The following is a 25,627-nucleotide window of genomic DNA, read 5'->3' on the forward strand; positions in this document are numbered from 1 at the left end:
TTCAGCTGTGGTAAATCTAATGCTTTATTATAATGCTTTCTCTGCAGTTTTCCTCTGTGTGATAGGCTGGGTTGGGCTCCATGTGCTGGGATCCATCCCTGTGCCATCCCAGGACCCTGGGGCTGGGCTGGTTGGGGAAGACCTTACTGTGTGAAGGGGATCAGCCTGCAGGCAGCTCTTGGGCACGTTTTGTACACCTGGGGGACAGAAGCCATTGCTGAACGGTTGAGGCTCTGGAGGCCATCTGGTCCAGTCTCGCTTCCCAAGCAGGGCCACCTAGAGCAGGCCACCCAGCACCATGCCCATGGTCTGCTGTGGGCATCTTCTTTCAACCACCAATACTGCGCCATGACTAAAAGATCTGTTGTTCAGCAAAGCCATCAGAAGTTCACCCATAACTCTTTTGCTGGAGGCTACTGTGGCTTTGAGTGCTTGGGAGCATTGCTCTGCCAGGGATGAGGAGGAAGGCTTTGGCTGACTTTTGCAAACCTCTTTGCTAGCTATGATGTATTCTTCTGTGTTTTCAAGCGCGTTAAGTTCTTGGAGCTTTTGCTGTGTACACCTCAAAGATGTGTTTCAACAACTGCTGTAAATCTCTGGAACTGATCAATATTATTTTGAAGTCCAGTGCCTTTGATGCATTGCTGTGTGATTGTGGGATGATCCTCACAATACCCATGTTCAGGTGTATGTGGGTTGGGTGTTGCTTTCATTGACGTTGATGAAAAATGGACTATGATAAAATGATTTTGGAGATATAGAGGCAGTCTCGTGTGGACCTCAGCAGGAGTTATTTAAGATGCTTTTCAGTGACAAGCATATGCAGAGCTGCTTAGGCAGTGCTGCCCTGCTGTGTGGTAAAGAAGCCCTGACAGTGTTAGTAAAGAAAATAATAATAATAACTTGACTAGGAGAATACTACAAGGATATATAAGCCCAAGTATAGTTTTTAGATTGGTGTTTAAACAATGATTGTTGCACATGTGCTGAATGAGATGTATAGCATCATACAGCTTCCAACAGTGGAGAGAGTAAGTGTTAAACAGTGTGCTGCTCTTAGGTCTTTACTGTTCATTAAATTATACGATGCCCTCACATAATGTCTTAGGGTCAGTGATAGTCTGGGTTGCATTTGTGCTGCTATTAGTTCCTTGATGTTGTATTTCCTGTGAATGAAACTCATGTATGCTGCATCAACCTCGCTTTGTGTGCTGCTATCCTGGGGCTTGGATCAATCCAACAAGAGAAGCCTTTGCTACCTCACTGATTTTTATTTTTTGGTGGGTTTTTTTTGTTTGTTTGTTTTCATTTGTCCAAGCCCATCTATTTACTTGGTATCTAGATGTAGGACCAGCACGTGGTGTAGCTGCTGTGAGCAGGTGTTAGCAATGTGTGTGTGGTGGGGCAGTGGGGCAGTGGCTGCCCAGGGAGTGCTGGGGTCACCATCCTTGGAGGTGCTCCTGAACCATGGAGATGTGGCACTGAGGGCTGTGGGCATGGTGGGGGTGAGGTTGGGTTTGGGGATCTCAGAGGTCTTTTCCAAACTTGCCTAATATGCAGCCAGTTCTGCCCATATCCTGTTTGTTTTTTTGAGAAGCAGGAATGGTGCTTGAACCCAGGGGTTGGGGTCACAAAGGGGTCCCTTGGCTGTGGGGTTTGTGTATCACATAAGGACCTCTGGAACTGACACCAAGCATCCCTCCATCGTGTGGCATTGTTGTGATCATAGAAAGGATTGGGCTGGAAGGGACCTTTAGGATCACGCAGTTCCAACCCCCTGTTATAGGTAGGGACACCTCCCTCTAGACTGCTCACAGCCCCATCCAGCCTGGCAACTTGATTACCTTTGTACCTGCTGAATAAGTCACTCTGTAAATAGCTATTGTGGCAAAACAGTGCATATCTCTGGTTGCAGTGTTGACTCCTGCATGGCTGCAAGGCAGTAAGTGGCACTGCCATTAACCTGTGGAAACAGGGAGCTCTTGGCTCCAGCCACAAAGCATTTAGGTGAGGTGAAGAACCACCAGATGAAGTTGTGGCCTCCTGACGCTGTGTAATGCAAGTATTTACCTGCAGGATCCGTTCTGTTAGAGTCTGTTGCTAATGTGGATTTTATTAGGTTAGGGACCTTAAAGGGAAACCAGATTGTGTTATCTGTCTGGGCGAGCTGAGGACTTGTGCATTTAAAAGAAAGTAATGCTACTGTGCTGTCTCTTCCTCCTGAGCACTGGGTTTCATTTGACTTTCAGGGGCACCAGCCTGGATTGCCTAGGTTTGCTTAACTGCACATTGGAGGAAGGTGCCCAAAATACCCATTGGGGGGGGGAAAAGATGGGTGCAGGGGATGCAGCTGAACAAAGCTCCTTGGTTAAAACTATCTGTTAAGTGGTAATATGCCAATGATTTAACCAAGAAATGCCACATGAAGGGGATGAGAGGGAGTTCCCCAGCTATTAACTTTGTAAGATGCTGTTATGTGCTGGTGTCACCATCACAAATACTGTTTCACATAACCAGCTTTGTGCGCTCCATATTAGTGCCTGCAGGTTACACGCAGCCCAGCAGTGGCAGTTTGAGCCAGAGCTCTATCTGTTCCATGCCATTAATGGAACGCTTGGTTCATTCTTGTTGTCCTTTATTAGTGATAGCTGTGGGGCAGCCCAGCTGCACCCCCTCTGCCCTGGGCTGAGCTCCTCCTGCTCCTTCCCCTCCTCCCCCACTCCAGCAGCTGGTGCCATCCTCTCCTCCTTGCAGAAAGGTACTTAAAATGCTCCCTGGGGAGGGCTGCCAGGTGAAGGAAGAGCATTGCCACGAGCTCTGATCTCAACACTGGGCTTTTATTACTATTTTTTTAATTTATTTTTAGACAGAGCAGGTCTTGCTGAAGCAATGAGGCTGCCTGTGATGGCTGTGCTGCTCGCACCACGCTGGGGCTCATCCAGAATAAAAAAGCAATTTGGGGCCCAACTGCATATCTCAAGGGTCCCCTTTTGTGCACACTCATTACCCCAGCCCAGCAATTAAGAGTTTGGGCAGCACTTTAATTGCATTTGCTTCTCTGTAAGCAGCAGCATAGGAAAAGCTGAAAAGCCACAGCGCTGATTAATTTTGCAACTTGATTAAAGGGTGGAAATGCAGCATTTTGGTTTAATCATGCTGCACGTGCATGTCCGTGTGCTTCTGTGGGCTTTGCAGTGGGAATTCAGCAAAAACCCACAGCGTGGAGGGATTCACTGGTTTGCACATTGTCTGTCCAGGTGAGATGGATGGCTGCAGTGCCCACAGCAGCTGTGCAGCACAGTTGCACCCCTAGAGAAGGGCACCTGCACGTTGAGATGACCCCACGCTGGTGGATGTGCCTCCAAGGGAATAAACAGTGGCTCCAGAAGTGCAACTCCTTGTTTTCCATTACATTTCCATGAGCAGATCAAGCAATTGGCTTTGCCCTCAGCTTCTCTGATGTTGGCATTTTCTCGCCTGCGTGTTAAAATTTTGTTTGGGGTGTTGTTCCAAAATCAGCGGGGAAGGCAAGCAGTGCTCTCAGCACTTCCATGTGTGTGCTACATCCTGTTCTCTTCTAGCTTAGAAGCTTGGTGGCCCTGGTGGCACCTTCCCAGGCAGCAGGATGGTGGCATCACTGGTACCCAAGCACTGCATGCAGCCAGTAGGCACCCAGTGCTTAAAAATAGAGAACAGAGGTTTGCTTCGTCAGTGCTGCTGAGTGATGCTACTTAAAAAATGTGCATTAACATATTTGCTGACTGCCTTGTTACAGCTGAATTGAGTGCACTGATTACCTGAGCTCGCTGGCAATGAAATATGAATATTTATTTGACTGAGCTGAGAGCAGATTGGCGTGACTGTAGGGCAGGAGGCAGTGTGCACTTACAGTGTTTCTTTTGTCTTCTGTGTCTTACAACATGATTATCGTTCAGCAAAATAGAATTACCCCATTGATTGGATTTGCATCATCTACAACCAGGTGGCATTTTCTCTAGTTAAGCATCCTGGTAAATACAGAATAGGTTGTAGTATAAATTAGTGTTAGACCGATCAGAACTTTATTGCCTTTAAATATTCAGCACTCCTCTGAGCAGAACATGATTTTGTCTGTGCAAAGCCTTTAATGCTCTGCATTTAAACATCGTTTTTGTCCCGTACTGATTACTGTAGAGTGGGTCTTTATTGCTTACGTTGCTCTGTTTTGATCACTGACCAGAAAAAGAAGAGCTGTGTTCTCAGAATGATGTGAAGGGATTTAATGAGATGTGCATCGATAGGAAGGATTTATACAGGAGCAATCAGTGTTTGCATCACACTGAAAATGAAGTTAACCTCAGATGCGATGTGATCCCTTCACTTTGCAAAGGGAGAGATCCGATGAGCTGATCTGGGCTTACCCTGCTTCTTACAGATTGCAGGGCACAGTTGTGTTATGAAGTTCTATAGAAATCAGAATCTCTTTGGTACAAAGTGGAATTCACCAGGAGTATGACAAACCCAGGCACCTCTATGTGAGTTGTGGAGTGAACGTCTCCCCTCTTGCCTTAAAACATTGAGCATTGATGCAAGTCCTACCTAAATGCTTGTCAGGTTGCCATCCTCACCTTTTTTCAATAGTCAAGAATTTTTAAATGACTGAAACGAGTTGTTCTACATTTATATAAAAAAATGATGATGATCCACAAGCAAATCAAGGATGCCCATTTGGAAGAAGGCATATGGGAAACGTAACAATTCGCGTATTAAAAATGAAGGCCTCTTTTGAGTGTTAATTGAAAGAGATTAATTTTTTTTTCATTAGTATGATTACTGAGAAGGGCAGCGCTGCTGCAGGTTGACCCTGTGTTGGGTGAAGCTTTTCATGCTCTTTCTTTGTTTCCTTTTATCAGCTTCTGCTCAACAGCCCAGCAAACAGCAGTGGCTTGGGGCTCTACGTAAGAGCTGTTGATGCACGGTGTGAAAACAGAGCTTTGTGGCTGAGGGCACAGCTCAAGGAGCTGCAGTGAATCTCTCAGCTCTGTGCCTGGCTGTGCTGGGGGCTGCCATCAGCGTTGGTGCAGCTGGGGGTCACGGTGTGTAAATCCTTAGTTTGAGTTCATGCCTTTGAACCAATGCTGCAGGGAACTGTAAGGACTGCCTGGGCTGTGGGGCTCTGCCAAGTGCCCACCAGGTGATGGGAATGGCTCCTAAAGCTCTCCCCTCCCTGCTCTCATATTCAGGTTAGTAGTTCCTGGGACAGTGATTGCAACTACCACAATAAGCAAATTTGTGTCCCCCTCGCTGGTCCCTGTCCCCATGAGTGTGGCACTGCCTGTGCTTCCCAAGGCACGTAGCTTGGGGGTGCATGGATGCTTCAATGACATGAGCACACAGATGGTGTGACCAGTGGTCTTCCCTCAAGACCATGCATATCCAAACCTGATAGTTTTGTGGGTTTGGTTTTGTTTTGTTTTTTATGGACTACATCATATATTTCTTGTCCAGTCCTGGCTGGGAGCAAACTGCTCTGTGCTCAGTGTTGGCCAAGCATTGATCTGTGAGCTCTGCTATAGAGATGCTGGGAGACAATACTGCAGGAGAGCAGCTTGTTATAGCCAGCTGATTAATTACCAGTGGAGCAGACCATTGGTAATGCAATGGGATTCTGGTGTTCCCTCCCATCCACCAGCTGCCATCAGTGCTCACTGTGCACAGTGGCCATGTCTTTTACTGGTGCATCACCATCACGTAGCTGCCATTCTGCTGCCATGCAGGTGAATGAGTGTTTTAAAAAATCAGAGGGAAAACAGATCTCATGTAAACATCCACATTTTAATTCTCTTTTAATTTCGTCAGGCCTGTTATGTGCTTATCAAGGCATGTAACAGCTTTATGTTAACAGCACAGCAATGCATCATTAAGCACTCACCAGCTGCTTCCATCCTGGTTCCCGTTACTGATGGCCCTCACCGGCTCCCACTGAGGGAAATAAATGCCTGCTTTTCTTTAATGACTTGCACCAGCCCTGTAAAACAAGGAGTGATATCAGGAGGGCCCTGCCATGTTTCTGTGATGGGTACAGCCTGGGAGCTCATTAGACAGGGGTGAGAAGGAGTGCCCAAATGGCACGTGGAGGTGCTGGTTAATCCCAGGGATTGGGCTGCAGCTGGAGTTTCTGATGGCAAACCTATTGATGCCTTGCAAATCCCAGCTCCAAAGTAAATAGTTACAATTATTTCCACGAGCTCTCCAAACTCATGCTGTTTTTGGTAGCTATAAGAAAGGCGGAAGGGGAGATGGGAATGAAAAAGTGATGGCAGATAGGGAAACCATGGTACAGCAGTAAGACTGTGTATTTGTTCAGCTGGAGGCACATGCACTCTCGTGTGTGCCATTTGGTAGTTGTTTGCTATGGAGCAAACAGAGATCTGCAGAATTGAACAGTGCTCTCTGTAAAAGCAGTTTGATTAAGCTTAAACTTCCCAGAAAGCAGAGGTGGGATTTAACACAGCTGGATGGGGCAGAAGTCTGCATTGCTGGAAGGCCCAAGAGCGCAGTCTAGGACTTGCTCACAAACTTCAGTCACCTTTCCCTTAAACTTGCCATTGATTTAAAGAACTCCCGTTATTACCTGACAAGCTTCCTCGTTCTCTGCATTTATTTTGATTTTGTAGAGCTTTCAGCCATGCCTTTATTGCTGCTGAGCAGTAAAATATCTCTTATAGCCAGGGCCATAAATTTCCCCCTACCTGAGGGCTGTATCCTTGTGGCTATAGATCACCACAGCTATTGCCAAAAAGTGCCATCATATCACATTGCAAATTAGGGGATGGGAAGACAGGACTGTGCTGATGGTGCCTATTATGTGTGTCAGAGGGAAATGCTCTGCTCCCCAAACTGAGACAGTTATAAAAAGTTTAGGAGGGAGAAGGAGTTCACTGTTACAGGTTGCCCAAGGAGGCTGTGGATGCCCCATCCCTGCAGGCATTCAAGGCCAGGCTGGATGTGGCTCTGGGCAGCCTGGGCTGCTGGTTGGTGACTTGCACACAGCAGGGGTTGGAACTGGATAAGCATTGTGCTCCTTTGCAACCCAGGCCATTCTGTGATTCTGTAAGGTCAGTAGTGGCTCTTCTTCTGTTGTATGTGGAAAAAAGAGGACAAAGCTGTAGGTACAAGGGACAGTGTAATTAATGGTGGCTTCTAATGGGTCTGATTTTTAAACGCCTTGTTGACATAGATGAAAACTGTAGGGAGATGTGTGTCCTGTCCCCAGGAAGCATCAAGGGAGCAGCGGCCGCATTGTTGGCATCCCCAGCTCCCCTTCCTCCCCACATCCCAGCCCTCAGCTCTGCTTTCCTCAGTGCAACATTAGCAAAGTAAAGAAATATGAATAAATTAAATGCAGCATCAATTATTTACCGACCCGAAGTGTCTCTTCCTGCTTTCTCAGAGCCCCGCATCCCTCCCAGCACCCTGTGCAGCACAGCCCTATTTTATTTTTTAAATTATCTAACACTTCGTTCAATTTTTAATCCTCCCTGCCATTTAATAATTAATGACCTTTGGATTTAACTTTTTTTTTCTGAGCAGCACCGCAGGCTTTGGAGAGAGACCTCAGACAGCCTCCGTTTTTATTTGTATTTTCAGGCTTCTATTTCTCCTTGGCCACCACCATCCCCATCTATTCTGTTTTTTGAGATCCTTTCAGTCCGTGTTTCCCTGCTGGCCCCTCAGCACAGCTCTCACTCCTTTACTTGCTGGGGATTCCCACTTGCTGGCTGTGCTGCAGACACTTTGCAGCCAGAATATGGTCAGGATATTTGTATATTTTTGGCAGCAGATGGGCCTAGAATGCCAAATTCTGTGGTTTTCTTCCTTTTCCTCTCTCTTCCTGCATCTGATTGGAGTACATTTTAATCACTCTAAGCGGAAAATCTCCCCCATATAGCATTTTTTCCCACCTTTTCTTAATCGCTTTCAGACATTTCCCTGTATCTTTTCCCAGAAGGAACCCCATAAGGTTTCAGTGCAATGGCAAAATGTAATGTTGGGCGAATATCTTCTAATGGAGTGCTTTTCCCTCGAGGATGCTTGCAGGTAGCAGGCTGTGCAAGGCGCCCATCTGGCAGGTTCTGCATGCATTGGTGCACAGGGCACACGGGGACACTTCCCCTGGGTCCCCACCTTCCCAGACTGGAGGAGTGCATCTCAGCATCTGTGCCCAGAGCTCTAAAAGCTTCCTTTTGGCTCCATCAGGAAAGTGGTTTTAGTCCTCAGAGCAGCCTCACCCATTACCCACAAGAAATGGTTCCGCTTCTCAGAGCTTTGCTAAGGAAGAAACAGAGTGCAGCACAGGTGGTGGGGGTGGGCTGATGGTTGCACTTGGTGACCTTAGGGGGCTTCTCCAACTGTAATGATTGTGATTCTGAGGCCTGCAGGAGGTCTCTCCCATCCCCTTCTGTTCTGTCACACATTTGCAGGACAGGAGCCGCTAGCAACTCCTGCTGTGGGCTGGGAGAGACCCTGAGCACAGAAGCCCAGGTGCTTTGCAACACCTGCCTGATAAGCACCTGCACACTTCAGCCATGGGAGAAAGGTATCAGTCATAGATAGAATGGCCTGGGTTGCAAAGGAGCACAACCTCATCCAGTTCCAACTCCCTGCTGTGTGCAGGGTTGCCAACCAGCAGCCCAGGCTGCCCAGAGCCACATCCAGCCTGGCCTTGAATGCCTGCAGGGATGTGAGGGTACTTTATTCATAAATTCAAACTACAGCAGTTTACATACCAGGTAGCATGTAATTGCTCTTTAATGCTTTTACATCCCAGCGCTTTTGCAGAGGATGAAGAATTATTAGGATCTCTCTCAAATGGTCTCTTTTGATGAAGGAAATATTAGCTGGCAGCGCTCAGCGTTAATTCTGGCTGGCTGATGTTGATGGCTCGATGCAAAGCTCCGTTTCAGCTGGCAAAGGAGATGTTGCTTTGGGCTTTGAAACACGAAGACGTGAAAATGAAGTGACACGTACATTTTGAAAACAGCTGGAGAATAGCTGGGGGAAATAAAATGAGGCTTTGTAAGGGAAAGCTCCCTAGGCCCGGAAACGCTTAACCCCACACACTTGTATCTGGTGTCTGCAAATGCTGCCAGCGTTCCCCTGCTATCAGGCAGGTGAGCTTGCTAGCACAGGGTTACATGCACTGGGGATTGTGCCTTATTACTGCTTCAGCAAAAAGTGTGACTCTAAAGGCATGTTGCAGGCAGCAGCACAGCACTTGGAAGGCCCCAAAGCATGGGGAGTTCAACCTAGGTGCTGATTCTTGGCCCGTGGAATGTTCTTATCCTGCACATCCCTGCAGGTGTCCAGGCAGTGCAAAAACACATTGCAGAAGGGTTTAGATCCTTGTTTGTCCCACCACAATGGGGATGGGGCACTCATCAGTGCTGCTGCCACCCATTGGAGGAAGCGATGCTCCGAACAACTGTATTTCTGATAAGGGACTTAAAATCAAGGTTCTGATTTGTGGTGCCCAGGTGTGCGTAGCTTCCCAAAGAAGGGAATAATGGTGATCTCTTGGGCTGTAGCCTCAAGGAAGGCAGTTTGCACAGAGGTTGAGGAGCGCCTCCCATCTTTCAGAGGTGACAGCAGCCCTTCAGCCTGCTGTAGTTTGATTTAAAGGACTGCTGATGCTGAGCTCCTCCAGCACTGTCTGACCAGCAGTGCAGGCTGCCCTGGGGTGCTGGGGTCCCCGGTCCATTGAGGTGCTCCAGAACTGCGGAGATGTGGCTCTGAGGGATGTGGTGAGGTGGGGTTGGGCTTGGTGCTCTCAGAGTGCAACCTGAATGATGCTATGAAATGTTCCAGCTCTCTTATTCCCCTGTGGGGTGCCTCCCCAGTGCAGGACATGGCGTTTGGATCTCCTTAAGGCCTCTAGATGCCCATTGGAGATGGGTGACAAACCGGTACAGTAGCTGTGGTGTGGGAAGTCCCTATGGGGCATGTTCAAAAAGCAGCTGCTCTCTGACCAGGCGGTGACAGTTAGCTAGGAATGATGGAAGCAGGGCTGTGGGAGCACCCAGCAATGGGCAATGTGGGGCAGGATGGGATGAGAGGAATACCAAACTGAGCTTTGAGGACAAATTTGTTTTTTATCACAATGTTATTACTGAAAGAATCTGCTGATTTCAGAAGCTCTAGGGAGCGGTGTAATGATTGCTGCTAATTACACGGCTCCGGTGTGAGCTGGGAGGGCAAAACTTTAAGCAAACAAAAGTGACAGTGGGGTTTAATTAGCAGGAGCTATGGTGTGGTCAGTGGCTGCTGCCCATACACAGCAATGGGGACCTGGGGCAGCACAAGGTGGATCTCTGCCTCTTTTGGGCTGTGCCAGTGCTGCCATTTCAGCACTTCTCAAGGTGAGGGGATGAAATACGCGTGCGGCTCCCTTCAGGGCAAGCTGGCTGTGCTATCAATTTGTGCCAGGTCAACTTAGCAAAGCCCTTGGATTAAAGAAAATTGAGATAAGATGTGGGTTTGCTCCAGTGGGCAGCCTCTGAGCGATGGTGTGAGGCCTTGGCTGCATTTGGTTTCTGTTTCCCACAAGGGCTGTAACTGCTGGGGATGGATGTGGGCACCCAGGTGGGTGTGAGCAGCCCCCAGTACCCCTGGCAGGCCCAGGACATGCACATGAGCCACCAGCACAGCACTTCCCAGCACACTCACTGGGTTACTTGCCTTTCTTTGGCTTTTTCTTCTGCTTTGCCCAGTTTTGCACAAGCTCCTCATTACGCTGGCAGTTAATAACAGCTTCAAATGCAAATCCAGCAGCACGAGGGTGGCACTGTGTTGCAAAAAGCAGCAGCTTCTGCACCTGCCTTGGCTGAGTGCAGGTGGGATTGAAGGGAGGGCTGGAACCATTCCACCAGCCATTGCAGATCATTGGTGCTGCTCAATCAGAGCACGAGCCCCCCACCGGGGGCACAGCCCATATGTAGAGCTCAGCAAGGTTTTGTCACTAAGGGTTACACAGCAAAGTGTTGTGTGATTCATAGCATTTGTGGTTTGAACTTCTGGTGTGTTGTGAGCTGTGAGCTGTTAATTACCTCCCCCACTGACTGTTCCCAGCCAAATGGATGGAAGGTCAGCAGCGGGAGAGGCAGGTTTCCCAAAATGCATGCACTGCCCTTGTTTCTCCTGCATCCCTCTTTCATCACTCAGTGGAAGTGAGGAAGCAGCTCTTGGCCACCAGGTTGAGAATTTCCTCTGGTCACAGAACACTGGCCTTGATGTGGCACTCAGGGATGCGGGCAGCAGGTGTGGTGGGGTGGGTTGGATTGAGGATGATAAGGGTCTCTTCCAACTTCAGTGATTCTGAAGTCCCACCGAAATCTGAGAAATATTTGTTCGAGTTTTAAATTACCAGATCCAATGCTGCTGAAGGCTGCTTCCAGTCAATGGTTTCCAACCATGATGACTGGAAAAGACCTCTCCATGCCCACTGCCCACATCCCTGCGTGCTGCATCCCCACAGCTCTGAACAACCCCAGGGATGGTGACCCCAGCTTTCCCTGGGCAGCTGTGCCACTGCATCACTGCTCTTTTGGAGAAGAAATGTTTCCTGATACCCATCCTGACCCCACACTGATCAAGGTGAAGCCATCATCCTGCTGCTGTTACCTGGGATGCTCAGACTTCCCAGAACAAATTAACTTTTTTGAAGTGTTTCTTCCCCCTCTTGACTTCTGAAATGAGCTGAATTAGAAACCTCCATCCCAGCTCACATGAATGAATTATTAACTTCAGAACCAACTTCAGGTCAGCGGGCTGAATAGTTCAGGTTCCCACTGCATTTATTTATGAAACCAGGTGCGGTTCGTATGTGAAATCTGTACAGAGAGGAGCGTGTTTGGAACAGGGTGGGTTACGTCTGCTCCCAGCCCTGGCTGCAGGCACTGGGGCCAGGCTGAGCCCCAGCCCTGGCTCCTCTAGGAGCCACCTCCAGCACAGAGCATAATGTAGGAGCTCATGAAAGCGACGAGGCCGGGCTGTGATGTTATTGGCAGGAGCTTCCTGCTGCTGAAATGTCATTTAGCTCTTTGGAGAATGGGGTGGGCAATGCAGCTTTGCCAGCCAGGAGCTGTGGGAAGGGCTGCTTGTTGGATCCAACTCGAAATTAATAAGGGAGTGCCAAGTCAGGGCAGGGAGGACCCAGGGGGTGGTTCGTTGCATCCCCAAACAACGGGCCCCACAGGACAGATGTGAGGCCGCATGCATGCTGTGGGTACAGCTCCTGGTGTTGGCAGCAGCTGTGTCCCCACTGCAGTAGTGCAGCACTGAGCCAAGCCAGCCCTGCTGCCCTTGGCTTGGAGTGTTTTGCCATTAGCTCTGCTTAAAAAGGAGGAGAACAAGCTGTTTGACAGCACTCCCAGCGCCGTTACCTTGTTCTTCTTTTATTATCCTGGAAGCCTACCCTGCTTTCCATCACCAGACCGGCTTGCAGGCTTAGGAAATGCTGCCAAAAACTGAAATCCAAACATGTTTTGCAGTGCTTTAGATAGAACCAGCCAGCGCTAGCCCAGTTCCCGAAGCTGTTAAAGTGGTATTTCCCACAAGGAAGGATGTGCATCAGGACAGAGACGGCTTTTTATTTGGTAAATCAGATGAATGCTAATTAACACACCGGTGATTGTGTTATTTTTAAAGAAGGGAGTCGTGTCGGAGAGAAGATAAAAGTCAAAAAAAAAAAAAAAAAAAAAAGAGATAAAAAGTCATGACATATTAATGATTCAGAACGTTGTGCTGGAGCTGGCAGAACAGAAAGTATGATGAATAATTCAAACGAGACAGGATTTTCCTCGCAAGGTCGGAGAACGTAAAAGGGACGGCTTTGGAGAGCTCGGCACTGCCTGGGGACCTCCATCCATCGCAGGCTGGAGCCGAGGAGAGCGAGTTGGTGGCACCGGGCATCCCTGAGCTGCAGGGCTGAGCCCGGACCTCTGGTGCTGGATGGATTAAGGGCTGCTCTGGAGCCCGGGTCCTTGCAGGGCACGCAGGCAGCAATGCCTTAGGCGGCGGTGAGCGACTGGGCTTTCTCACAAAATGGCTTGAAAGAGGAGGGCTGCTCTGGAAGATGAACGTGAGTACGGTGCGCATCCGGTGCTTTCAGGCGGCTCGTTCCCTTTCTGTGCAGAAATGTGTTATGGGAGGCAGAGCATGGATGCCTGAGGGTGCAGGTAGAAAATCCCTGCCTGGTGTGAAGACCTTGCACAGTGCTCTGTGCTCCTCCAGTCCTGGTCCTGATGCAGCTCAGACCTCAGCACAGCCCCAGTGCCTTCAGCAGCGTGCAGGGCTGGAGCCAGGCTCAGGAGCTGGGGCTTTTTGTAGCAGATGCGATTCGGCAGCCTGCAAGGTCTGTGGGTACATCCTGCAGTGACGTTGGGTGTATTTCAGGCAAAGCCACGGGAGCCTCTAGAGAGATCCTACTTCACCCTAAGACAGTATTTTTAACCTTATTTTGTTTCTTGATAAGTATGACTTGGACTTGATCTGTGTGTCTGGCAGTGGAGATTGTGCAAAGCAGTCCAGGATGGTTCTAAAGTGGTGGTCATTTTTGAGTGTAAATGAGAGCCTTTGGGCATCTGACTGCCTCACAGGGAGAGAGATCTCATTACAATAGGTTCTGCTTTTTGCCTGCAGTCCCCATGTGCAAGGAGTAGTGGATACTGTATTGCTGTGATACTGGGCTGCATGGCAGTGACCTGTGGCCCTGAAGCAGTGCTGGCCACATCTGTGGCACTGCAGAGATAAGTGTGGCACACACTGTGTCTTGCAAAACTGTGCTGTGTCATGCATGCATGATACGTCCGTGGAAGCAGGGAAAGGGGTGGCAGAACAGAGGCTGCATGGTAAGGGTTAGGGCAATGAGTGTTGCCCGACAGAGGGGGATCCCACCCCAGCTTTGTAGTGCTGGACAGGTGGAACCCCAACCTGCGTCTTCTCCTAGGGGGTGCAATGCATGCAACTACCTTGAGCTCTCTTTTAAAAGCCTTTGGGACAAAGAACCCTATTTTTAAGCACCACGTCCCTTTAGAGGCATGCCCAGTTTTAGCTGGCAGTGCGTAGGGAAGTACAGATTTGTGCTCACCAAAGCTGTTCCCCGTGCCACCCAGCTGACACCTCATGCCTTACTTATGTTCTCGTGACTTAAGGTTCCTTGCTGTTAACTGGGAGGGCTGTGCAATGTGTTGAGGCTTTGAGATGAGTTTCCCGAGGCGCTCAGCCCTCTTGCTGGGGGAGGATGGCTGCTCCCACTGTGCCCGCCTGGGGTGGGGGATTCTGGCTTTTCCCCAGGGTGAAAATCATCTGGGAATGCTGAAATGGAATGATGACAAATGGAGCAGCAGCAGCATTTGGGGTGTATTTTGTGTAGCATCTTATACACTGAATGGGGGAGGAGCTCCATTCTGGGGACAGAATGAGAGTGGAGTGAGAGTGGAGCAGCACAAACCCGCAAAGCGTTTTCCCCTCTGCCCTCCTTTCCCTCAGCAGACGTGCTCTAAATCTCCTCCATCCCTCTTCCTCCCTTAATTAATAACAACCCCAGAGAGGCTGAGCCACTGCCACCGCTAATTGGAGCACAGCACGAGCAGTGCCAGGCCAGTAAGAGGATTATTGGCTTTCTGTGCCACTGGTTCCAGTGTCAGTGGGAACCCCCTGGGTCAGCAGCAGGGCACAGCACAGCAGCCCATCCCCTCCTGCCTCCTTCGGTGCTTTCCTCATTTTATCTAGTCTGGGTGGGTCATGGAAGTCAGCTTCAGGTTTTCCTGCTGTGTAACATAGGATCGGGCTTTGTAGCACTGCAGGCAAAATGCAAATGTTGACACCAGGCTTTCTTGCAGCGTGTTCAAAAATACCCAGCCCGCCTACCTCGCACCTTCGGAATAGCTGAAGTTTGTGCCTTGCAGGACTTCTGGAAAACAAATAGCAGGAGCTCTCGGGAGCTGAGCCCAATCTATTGCTTCTTCTGTCACGGAGCTCCTGTGCTGGGCACGCTGGTCTGGAAGGCATTTAGGAGGCACAGCTGGTGTGTTCAGATGTTGTCTTGGAGCACCTGCAGAAGCAGAATCACAGAACCATTAAGGTTGGAGAAGACCTTTGAGATCCCCAACCCAACACCACAATGCCCACTGCCCACATCCCTCAGTGCCACATCCTCACAGCTGTGAACACCTCCAGGGACACGGTGCCCCCAGCGCTCCCTGGGCAGCTGTGCCACTGCATTACCCCTCTGTTGGGAAAGAAATTCTTCCTAATATCCAACCTGAACCTCTCCTGGTGCGACGTGAGGCCGTTACCTCTTGTCTTGCATCAGACACAGCATGACCCCGGTGGCAGCAGCAGAGACTGGGACACAGAGCTCTCATCTAAGCAGCCCAGGTTCACCCCAGCATTCAGCCCCCCTCACCTACTGGGACAGCCCTGGGATTGCTCTGTGCCCAGCAGCAGCTCGCTGTTCCCCATCATGACCCAGCAGTGTCAGTCTGTGCTTCTGCACCGTGCTGAGGGCACAGCCACTGCTTCGTGCACACAGCTCTGCCTAAGTGGGTTATGGTTGGAGATTAGCTGGAAATACCTCTGCTTAAATAGTGCATGGATTAGAAATAGACCTTTTCATTACAGGAATAGGTCATGGCAATTTGCTTTCTATTTTTTTGCCATCCTCCCCCAGCACTGAGTTCAGCACGCCTTTGACCCACTGCTCAGCGCGTCGGAGCTGTCGGCTGCAGATCTTCCAAATTCTCAATTAATGAAGAAAACATCTTTCTGCATCCTCTTGGCCACGGGCAGGAGTCTGCCCAGCATGACCCCAACCCCTGAGATTCCATTACACACACCATGTCCCTGGAGTGAGGGTGTAGGATGGGCACATTCCCGTTAAGGAAGCAGTGCAGTAATTGTTGACTTGCTTCATCACTTTGATTCCCAGCAGATGGATATTAAATAATGCTCCTTGAGGAGAGACAAATAAATTTTCCCCGAGAGTTACGAGCCTACAGAGAAAAACATAAATTCATCAGATGCGTTTGGTAAAAACAATTAGAAATAATTTAACTCGACACCAATAGCATTAAATGAGATTATGGAGAGCTGAAAAACTGCACTCACTGTTTAATAACATAATTGCATTGGGTCCCCATGAGCAGCTCTTTCTCAGGGTGGCTGCAGTGTACCCCCACCAGCTGCTACCCCACATCTCTGTGCAAGGACATTGGGGCTGCAATGGGCACTGTCACTCTGTGCTTCTTCTTCACTAACCACAGCAAGGCCTGGGATGCAGCAGGCATTTCCAAGTAATACAACTCATTAAACGACAGCAATCAATTATAATAAGTGCCATTGCAGGAACAGAGCTTGGCAGCTCCGGCCATGTTGGGCATAGCATAGGATTCTATGGGATGGCATGGCACAAGGTGACATGGCACAGCCCCTGGGGAAGCACCAGGCACTTTTGGTGCTGGAAAAGCTCCATAACAGGCCTGTTTTCAGGAGCTAAGCTGTGCTTAGAGCACCCAGCCCAGCACTCGAAGGCAATCAGCTAAAATGAGCAGTGACTGATGTAACCAAGGCAAGACAAAGCACATACAGTTGCTTTCAGGCTAATATGTAGATTTATGCAGAAAACAAATATAAAGAGCCGCATCTGTTGCGAGCAAAGTATAATTCATCATCAGGGAAGAGGTTTTGTTTCCTCACAGCTACATGTGCTGTAGTTATGTATTTTATTTTCCTTGGGTTTGTGTGCAGTTGTGTTGGGTATTTTTTGGTTGGTTTTGAGACTTGGTTGGTTGTGGGTTTTTTTTTGTGAAGTTTCATTTCTGGCTTGGAATACAGATTAGGAACTTTACAGCAAGGGCTGAACAGATTCTAACATAGCAAATGGGCAGTTCTAGGTTCTGGAGCACGTCCCAAGGACCAGAGCAGGGCGAGCAGCCTCAGGAGGAGGCACACAGGGCTCAGCCCCCAGGGAGGCTTGGAGGTGGCATCTGCCCTCCATTGAGTATCTGTCCTATAGGTTTGGGAGAGTAGTTTGGGGGCTTTGGGCACAGCCCTGCTGCTGCTCCACGGCACGTTCCTGCAAACGGCTGCGTTAAGCACATCATAAATCATTAGGGAAAAGCAAAGCAGCAGCCTGTACTCCTGTGAACCTGAACTGCATCTCAATGCTGAGTAGCTCGTAAAGACGCAGAGGCAAAGGAATAGCAAGAGATAATTGCCCTTGGTTGGGAGGTGGGAAGCAGCAGTGGTGGATTTAGTGGTGCTTGGGCAGAGTGGTGCAGCTGGGGCCGTGTGTTAGAGGGCCATCTCCAGCCAGGAAGACTCCTCTGGAGAAATTGCTGAGTGTTGGTTTGTACTCAGATGTCTACTTGAGCTTGGGCTGCAGGGATGTACCAGGGCACTGCCCTCTCTGTTCTCCTTGGTGCCTTCAGCTCCCAGAGATAGTTCCTGTGTACTCAGTGCCTCCCTGCTATGGGAAGACATTGAGGTCCTGGAGTGTGTCTGGAGAAGGGCAATGGAGCTGTGAGGGGTCTGGAGCACAGTGCTGTGGGGAGTGGGATGGGTCAGTGTGGGGACGAGGAGGCTCAGGGGACGCTCAGGTTGGATACTGAGAAACATTCCTTCTCCAAAAGGCAGTGGCACAGCTGCCCAGGGAGTGATGGGGTCACCGTCCCTGGGGGCGTACAGAACCGTGGAGATGGGGCACTTGGGGGCATGGCTGATGGGCTGGGGTTGGGGATCCAGGAGGTCTTTGCCAACCTTAATGCTTGTATGGTTCTGTGATTCTGTGCCCTGCACGGCACCCACAGGGCAGTGAGGGCAGCAGCTTCAGTTCACTGATATGTAATTACAGGGCTGGTTCCTCCCATCCTGCTGCCCTCTGCTCCCTGTGCACACAGAAGTGGAGCAGGAGGGTTTTCATTACAGAACTGCTCTTTGGCTCTGTGTGACCTCCTCTGTGCATGCTGGAATTCCTTGGTTAATAGGTTTAGAGTGACTGCAAAAACATGAAGATGTGGTGCTGTTGTGCTGGCGTTGTGCATGTGAACTATTTCAGCTATTTCCTCGCTCACATTCCTTACCAAATGTGCCTGTGAAACCAGTTTATAAATGGCTTTTTTTTTCTTTCCACGTGGCCTTGGAGATTACACCAAATTCCAGAGGCCTGTGCAGAGATAAGGGGATTCCTGCTGACCTCGCACCGTGTTTACCCAATGTGTTTGCTGGCTCTCCTGAAGCCAGGAGAGAAAACAGAAGAAGGGGAACTCGCAGCCCCACTGGTTTCATCCAACCTCAGTGATGTGCCCTTGCTGGGAAAGTGTGTGACAGTGGCACATCACTGCTTTCACTGTAGATGAGGAGGGGGGATTGGTTCCCTGTGGTACCCAGCATCTCCCCAGGGGGGCTGAGGGAGGAGCAGAGCCCCATTGCTGGGCTGCTGGCAGCCTCATTGCAGCCCATTTACTCCTTGAAGAGTGGTTTTTGGTAGTTGCCTTTAATGCACCTTCGTTAAAGTGATGAGGTGGTGTTTGCTTTCCACTGATTTCAGTGTAATTTCACTTCAACCATACTTGGGTGGTAATCCTCAGCTTGCCAAAGAACTGATACAACTTCTGCTGTGTGTATCAGCACATTTCATGCTTTGGGAATAAAATTAGCCATGCTGACCGCTGCTTTGGCCTCCAGAAAGACAGCTCCCAGGAGGTTCCAGCAGGAACCATTCTGCCCTATTGAAATGGCCAGGAAGTACCTTCAGTTGAAGGGGATTTGTTCCTTCCTTGTTTCCTCTGTAATCCACCAGGAGCAGGGAGTGCAGTGGGTGCTTCTGAAAGCAGAGGTGTTTTTTTTCCTCCCTTCCCTGCCATTATTTGCCCAGGGCAGGCGCTTGGAGCTCAATGATCTTTACGATCCCCTCCAATCTGAGCCATTCTGTGAATATTGCCCGGATGAGAGAATGGGAATTTGTCACTGAGTTCGACCTGAAGTGCTTAAAAAGGAGTCCAAAGCAATACTTGGGAGAAGCCCTCTGCCTCTCCTCTGCCTGCAGCAGAGCTACAGTGGGACCACAGTGTGCAGGGTGTGATTTCCTCCTCTTCCTTCACCCCCCCCCCCCCTCCCATCCCTGCTCTAAATTAAGCAAAGGATTAATGTGCTAAATTTAAATGCTGAAACCTGCCAGTGCGAATGGAGTTTGCCGAGTCTCCCCAACGCAGCCCCAAAAGGCCAAGCAGTGCCTCCTGAGCCGGCCGGGCTGCGGGGGATTCATCAAGCAAACAGCACTAATAGGAAACAGCAGCAAGATGTTGAGCGCGCGTTGCTCCTATATATAGTTTGGCCTTAAAACACAAATTCCTGAGTTCCTGTTTGCTTTCGCGATAGGGGAAGGTGTCTGTCACCATGGTATCTGTGTGCGCCTCTCAGCAAAGAATCACTGTCAAAAAGCTCCTCAAAAAGCAGTGATTTTTCTCTGAGGAACGCAGAGCTGTGGGGATGGCACGGTGCTGCCCCTGCCCTGCTGGGGAATACGTGGTAGAGAACTTTGGTGTCAGTAGGGCAATAGGTAAAAAAGGGCTCCTGAATAAAATCTGGGGCCAGCGGTTGTGTCGGACATAAACTGGCTTCTCCTGGCTGTGAGATGGGGAGCCCAGCTGGTGGGATGCGCAGGATGGGGTCCCTGCTGGGTGACAGCCAGCATGCAGCCATGATGTGTGGGTGCCCCATCCCTGGAGGCATTCAAGGCCAGGCTGGATGTGGCTCTGGGCAGCCTGGTCTGCTGGTTGGTGACCCTGCACACAGCAGGAGGTTGGAACTGGATGAGCATTGTGGTCCTTTTCAACACAGGCCATTCTATGATTCCATGATTCTGTGACATTCTGTAGCAGTGGCAGGATGCTTGTGCAGGGAAGGGGAAGCTCTTTAGAGGCTTTTTTTTTATTATTGCTTAAAGGAAATCCATGACATGAGCTGCTATTGTTCAGAGGAAACGTGTGTTGCTGCTGCTTCAAGGGGCAGATTAGCACCATTTCCCTGGCAAAGCCCCAGCTGCATAATAGCAGCGGTCAGCTCAGCCTGAGACTCAGCAGCTTCATCAGAAAGGGCTCCTGGAAGCCCCTGCTCTGTCAGGTAAAGGCACAGTGTTTTCTTGGACCAGTGGTGGGTTCCCAGTAGGCTCCAGGCTGCAGCAAGCAGGCACTAGGGAGGCTGAGTCCATGCATTTGGCAGCACAGGTCTATGTATTTAGGCCTCCAAAACTGGGAGAAACACAAAGTTTTCCAAAAAAATGCTACTCCAAAAACACGTGGTTGCATTCTGCCCTGCTGTGTATCCCCGTGGGGTTGATTGGTGCCTGGGAATGGAGCTGTGGGTAATGCTCCCAATGATGGATTGGGTTGGAGAGGGCAGGAGGGGCTGGCTGGGGCTGCTGGGCTTCTCTATCCTCCTCCTTCCCCTACCTAAAAGTTCTGCACTTTATCATAAGGAAGAGAAAGCACCTGAGGTGCCTTTAATAAGGGGTTAGACTAGTGCCAAAATGGTAGAACAAAGCGAGTTTGATGGCTTGTGGAAATAAGCAAGCTGGCTTTCAGCATGGCCCTGCACTTGTGCAATGAAAGTTGTGAGAATTCTGCTTCCATGAGAGATTGCTGTTTCAGAACAAACTCAGCTTGCTTTGTTTGCATTAAAACCTCCTTTGCAGTGAATAAAGTAACTGTAAAGCACGCTCTTTCATCTACAAGGACTTGTGCTCACACTCTCCTCCCTTTAAAATTCATATGAAGCTCAAATTGTTCATCGCTTTGCAGGAACAACCCATTTGGTGTAGGCTAGTAGAAGGGAAGAAATGACATATGTGTTTTGAATAACAATAAGTGGTTTCTTCTTGCAAAGGGGTCAAGTGGAAATATGGTCCCCGTGTATAATTAGAAATGTAGAGGGCTGACGCTGCAAGGGTAAATCAACTGCAACTGTCTGCAAGGAAAGAAAAATAGAAAGTTAAAAAAAAAAGAGAAACTTAGACAGAGAGCAAACATGGTTTGCTCTGCAGCCTAGTAAGGAACCATTCTGCCCTTCTGAGGCCTGCAGGTGGGCTGAGGACTTCTGGCTTTTCACCTCTGAGCTCTCCTTTGTCAGCACTGCTTTCTGCAGGTGTCACAGAATCTTAGAATGGCCTGGGTTGAAAAGAACCACAATGCTCATCTAGTTCCAACCCCCTGCTATGTGCAGGGTCACCAGAACAGGCTGCCCAGAGCCATATCCAGCCTGGCCTTGAATGCCTCCAGGGATGGGGCATCCACAACCTCCTTGGGCACCCCTCCATCAGCAGAGGGGTGGCAGCAGGGACAGGGAGGTGATTGTCCCTGTCTACTCCGCTCTTGTGAGGCCCCATCTGCAGTGCTGCATCCAGGTCTGGAGCCCCCAGTACAAGAAAGACAGAGAGCTGTTGGAGAGGGTCAAGAGGAGCCACAGAGATGATGAGGGACTGGAGCACCTCCATTATAAGGACATGCTGAGGGAGCTGGGCTTGTTCAGCCTGGAGAAGAGAAGCTGCGGGGTGACCTCATTGCAGCCTTTCAGTACCTAAAGGGAGCCTACAAATAGGAGGGGAATCAACTCTTGGAAAGGGTAGATAACAGCAGGACAAGGGGAAATGGTTTTACGTTGAGGGAGGGAAGATTTAGGTTGGATGTCAGGGGGAAGTTCTTTGCTATGAGAGTGATAAGGTGCTGGAACAGCTGCTCAGAGAGGTTGTGGATGCCCCGTCCATCCCTGGAGGTGTTCAAGGCCAGGTTGGATGGGGCCCTGGGCAGCCTGGGCTGCTATGAAATGTGGAGGTTGGTGGCCCTGCGTGTGGCAGAGGGTTGGAGATTCACGATCCTTGAGATCCCTTCCAACCCTGGCCATTCTGTGATTGGGCAACCTGTTCCAGTGCTTCGCCACCATCTGAGTGTCCTATGGGTCACATCAGCCCTTGGTATTCCCTTCACTCTGGGGAGCTGATGGCAGCTGGCAGCCAGAGGTGGCCCTGGTATGGTGTGTTAACAGTGCTCTGAGCAGCACAGTGTGCTCTCCTCTTCCCCGAGCTGTTGTCATCACTCTCATGGCAGAAATCTTCCAATCGATCCCGCGTGCCACGAGATCCTATAAATAAAGCTGCTGCAGGCTGCTGCTGTCAGGCTGGAACCCAGCAGGCTGCTCCCCGCCTCGCAGCACTCAGATATGCTCAGACAAAGATGTATGTCCCCAAAATATGCCATAAAACCACCAAGGCTGGAAAAGACCTCCAGGATCATCCAGTCCAACCGTCTGCCTGCCACCAGTATCTTCATGTCCAGCGAAGGCATAATGTCAGGTGTAACCCTGCTGCACAGCTGTGGAACCAGCACCTATTTTTGCTGCCTTGGCTGCAGCTGTACCATTGTGCCCATAGGGAGCTGGGGCTGGGAGCCATGGTGGCACCAGGGAGGTTCAGGGTGCAGATTAAGAAAGATTTCTTCTCCCAAAGAGTGGTGCTGCAGTGGCACAGCTGCCCAGGGGCTGCTGGGGTCACCAGCCCTGCGGGTGCTCAGCACTGTGGGGATGTGGCACTGAGGGGGTGGGTTGGGGTTGATGATTTTGGAGGTCCTTGCCAGCCTGAATGGTTCTGTGATTCTGTGATCACGTAGGAGGTAACGGCAGAAGTTTGGTCTCTTGTTATCCATCCTGCTGTGTCTGTCGGTCTGTGTGTACCATTCCTGCAAGGCCGGCCGGGTGCTGCTTCCAGATTCCAGCACTGCAGAAAGCATCTCATCAAAATTAATAGCGGAGCGCGAATCGCTGGTGCGTCGGGCTCGCCTCTGACCAGCCAGAACATCCCAGACACAATTCGCTTATTAAGGCTCCGTTAAACGGCCAAAAAAGAGACGGGAAGCGTGGGCAAAGAGCTCCCCTCCCCGTTACCGACCCGGGGCCGCCCCCTCCGCCCCCCTCCTCCCATCCCCGACCGCCGCCGGAGGCGCTCTGAGCGGCGGAGCCTCCGGGGCGGGCGGTGCGCGGTACCCGCGGGCTCAGAGCGGGATATAGAGATATAGAGATATAGATATTAATCATTTTTAACGCGGAACCTTTCTCTCCGTTCCTCCCTTCCCTTCCTCCTCCCCCCGCCAGGATTCCCGGGAGGATGGCATGGATTTAGGCAGCGACGCCGGCAGCAGCCGCTCCAGCTCGGAGTCCAACTCCAGCAAAGTGACTCCGTGCTCCGACTGCAAGTCCTCGCCGTCCCCCAGCAGCTTAGACCTGGCGGCGCTGGACGACGATTCGGAAGAAGAAGAGGAGGACGACGACGAAGACGACGAAGCCGCCTACCTGCCTCCCCGCTGCCCGGGCCCCGCCGATGCCCTCCCCGCCGCTCCCGCCCTCCGCCGCTCCCCGCAGCGCTCCGCCGCTCCCCGCCCGCGGTCGCACCACCGCCCGCCGCCCCCGAAACAGCAGCAGCGGCGGAACGGCGGAGGGGCGCCGGGGCCGGGCGGGCGGCGGGCGCGGCGGGGCGGGGGAACGGCTCAACCCCCCCGGGAACCGCAGCCGCCCGCCATGGACTGGGCGGCCCTGGAGAGGCACCTGGCGGGGCTGCAGTGCCGGGAGAAGGAGCGTGGGCAGAGGGCCAACCCCGCCTCGGTGAGTGGGGAGCGGGGCGGGGGGGAGGGAGCGCAACTTCGCGGAGCATCCCTGGGGTTGTGCGTTGGGTCTGGGGTGATGCCGGGCGGCCTTCCCGCCGGCTGAGCCGGGCGCCGGTGGGGATCCGGCTGAGCCGCAAAGCCTAACGAGCGTGCTTTCATGGGGAAACGCCGCGAATTGTTTCCACGGTCGCGTCATCCGCAGACAAAGTCGGGTAGAATTCGCGCATGACTCGAGCCGCCGGAGTGGCCGAGCGCTCCTTGGGACTTTTCCATCGGGGTTGAATTCGAGGGAACCTCCGGAACGCAGCGCAGGAGCCCCGCGGTGCGCCTCGCCCACAGCCCGCAGCTTCCCCGCCTGGTTTGGGTTTTGTTAAGGCGTTCCAAGCCCTCGCATCCTGTGAAGTCATCTGGCTCGGAGAGGTAGGGGATTTTCCCCGAAATCCTCGAATTACAACTAATTGCTGAAAAATGTGGGTGGGTCCTGGGCACGGTGAATGGCTCATGGATGAGTGTGACAGCAGCGGTGCGGGGCGCTGTGCCCAGGGCCTGAGCTGGGGAGCCTCAGTGCTTGGGGACAGATAACGTCCCTAATAGCTGCTTTCTGTGCAGAAAGAAAGTCAGCTTAAAAAAAGAAAGAAAGAAAGAAAGCTCGTTTTTGTGGCTTGGAGGCTTTCTGTGCTATCTGATGAACTCCTGCTGCCCCGAGCTGCCGGAAGCAGCAGCACTGCTGGAAACTCATTGCCTGCGGTGATGTGCTTAGCAAGGGGAGGGCTCACCTGAGGAACTCTGCCCAGATGTGTTTCTCTGTCTGCACAGAGACTGCAGGCTCCTGGGTCGGGAGGGATGTGTGGTCTGGTGGTAGAACTGTGAGGTTTCTGGGCGACCAGATCCAGTGTCTGATGTAGTGTTTGGCAGCAGCCTGTGGCAGGGGTTGGAAGTCGATGATCTTTGAAGTGCCTTCCAACCCAAACCATCCCTTACCATGATGTTTTCCTGAAGTTCAGCGTCTCACTGTTTGTGTTTTCTCGTCCTGCTGGAAACCCAAATGTTTGGAAACGTGAATATGGTGAAGTGAAAGCAGGCAGGGGGGAGAGGGGTTGGTTTTCTCCAACGGCGAGAACACACTTGAGAAAAGAGAGATTTCAGCGTGAGGAGGCCTTGGTTGGTGCAGTGTAAGATGATTTCGTTAACAGGGGCACAGTGAGCAACAGCTGTTGTTTTGAATGGGAGCATTTCTTCAGCTGGTTTATGTGAACAGGAATCCAGTGTAGACGTTGAGAACAAAATCCTGAGCAATTCGTGTTGGGGCAGTAGGGAATTCTTTCTGCTGTGGGCAGTTGCAGTGAGTTGGTGTCATTGTGCTCCAGGAGCCAGCTGTGACCTGAGTCACCACGCCATACCCAGCACTGCTGTGGGTGCTGGCTGTGCCATAGCTCTGCCCAGCCTGGGCCCGGCTCCTTCCTGAGGCTCTGTGATGTTTCAATGAATGAATCTTTAAAGGAACATCCATCCACTCCTGGAGAAGCAATCCCATTTCTGCCCCCACTGCTGTTCCCCATCCCAGCCCCGGCCCACAGCTGTACCAGGAGCACAACAGATGTGCTGTGCTGTGATTTACGGCGCTTGGGAGCTGTGCAGGAAGCAGGACTTTGCTGCTCACCATTTCACTAATGGTTCTAATAAAATCAAAATCAGCATCGATGGTTTTAATACTCTTTCCATTGCATCTCCGAGGATGGTGATTACAATCAATAGCATGTATTTTCCAAAGAATAACATCTGCAGATTCCATAGTCAGTTGGGCAAGGAAATGGCTTGGTCAACCAGCTTGCCACTTCAGAGCCTGTGGCAGTCAGAAGATGGATGGCACTGCTGAATGGACTGTGCTCTATGGAGGAGGCTCGATGCAGGCAGCAGTGATAGCAGCTTTTCCTGCAGCC

General features: G+C 50.9%; 1 protein-coding gene across 4 annotated transcripts in view; it reads left to right on the forward strand.

The window, feature by feature from the left end:
- The window catches only part of SCHIP1 (schwannomin interacting protein 1), a 113,860-nt gene that overhangs the window by 64,415 nt on the left and 23,818 nt on the right, over window positions 1-25,627 (forward strand). For 3 of the 4 annotated variants that reach the window (XM_048954418.1, XM_048954419.1, XM_048954420.1), the window contains one exon: window positions 23,179-23,685. In XM_048954418.1, coding sequence (XP_048810375.1) covers window positions 23,179-23,685 — 507 coding nt within the window. Of the gene's footprint in view, window positions 1-12,732; window positions 13,118-23,178; window positions 23,686-25,627 lie in introns of those variants that run through there. The other variant, XM_048954421.1, reaches the window with a different exon arrangement.

Source organism: Lagopus muta, chromosome 9, assembly GCF_023343835.1.
Source record: "Lagopus muta isolate bLagMut1 chromosome 9, bLagMut1 primary, whole genome shotgun sequence".
Lineage (NCBI taxonomy): Eukaryota > Metazoa > Chordata > Aves > Galliformes > Phasianidae > Lagopus > Lagopus muta.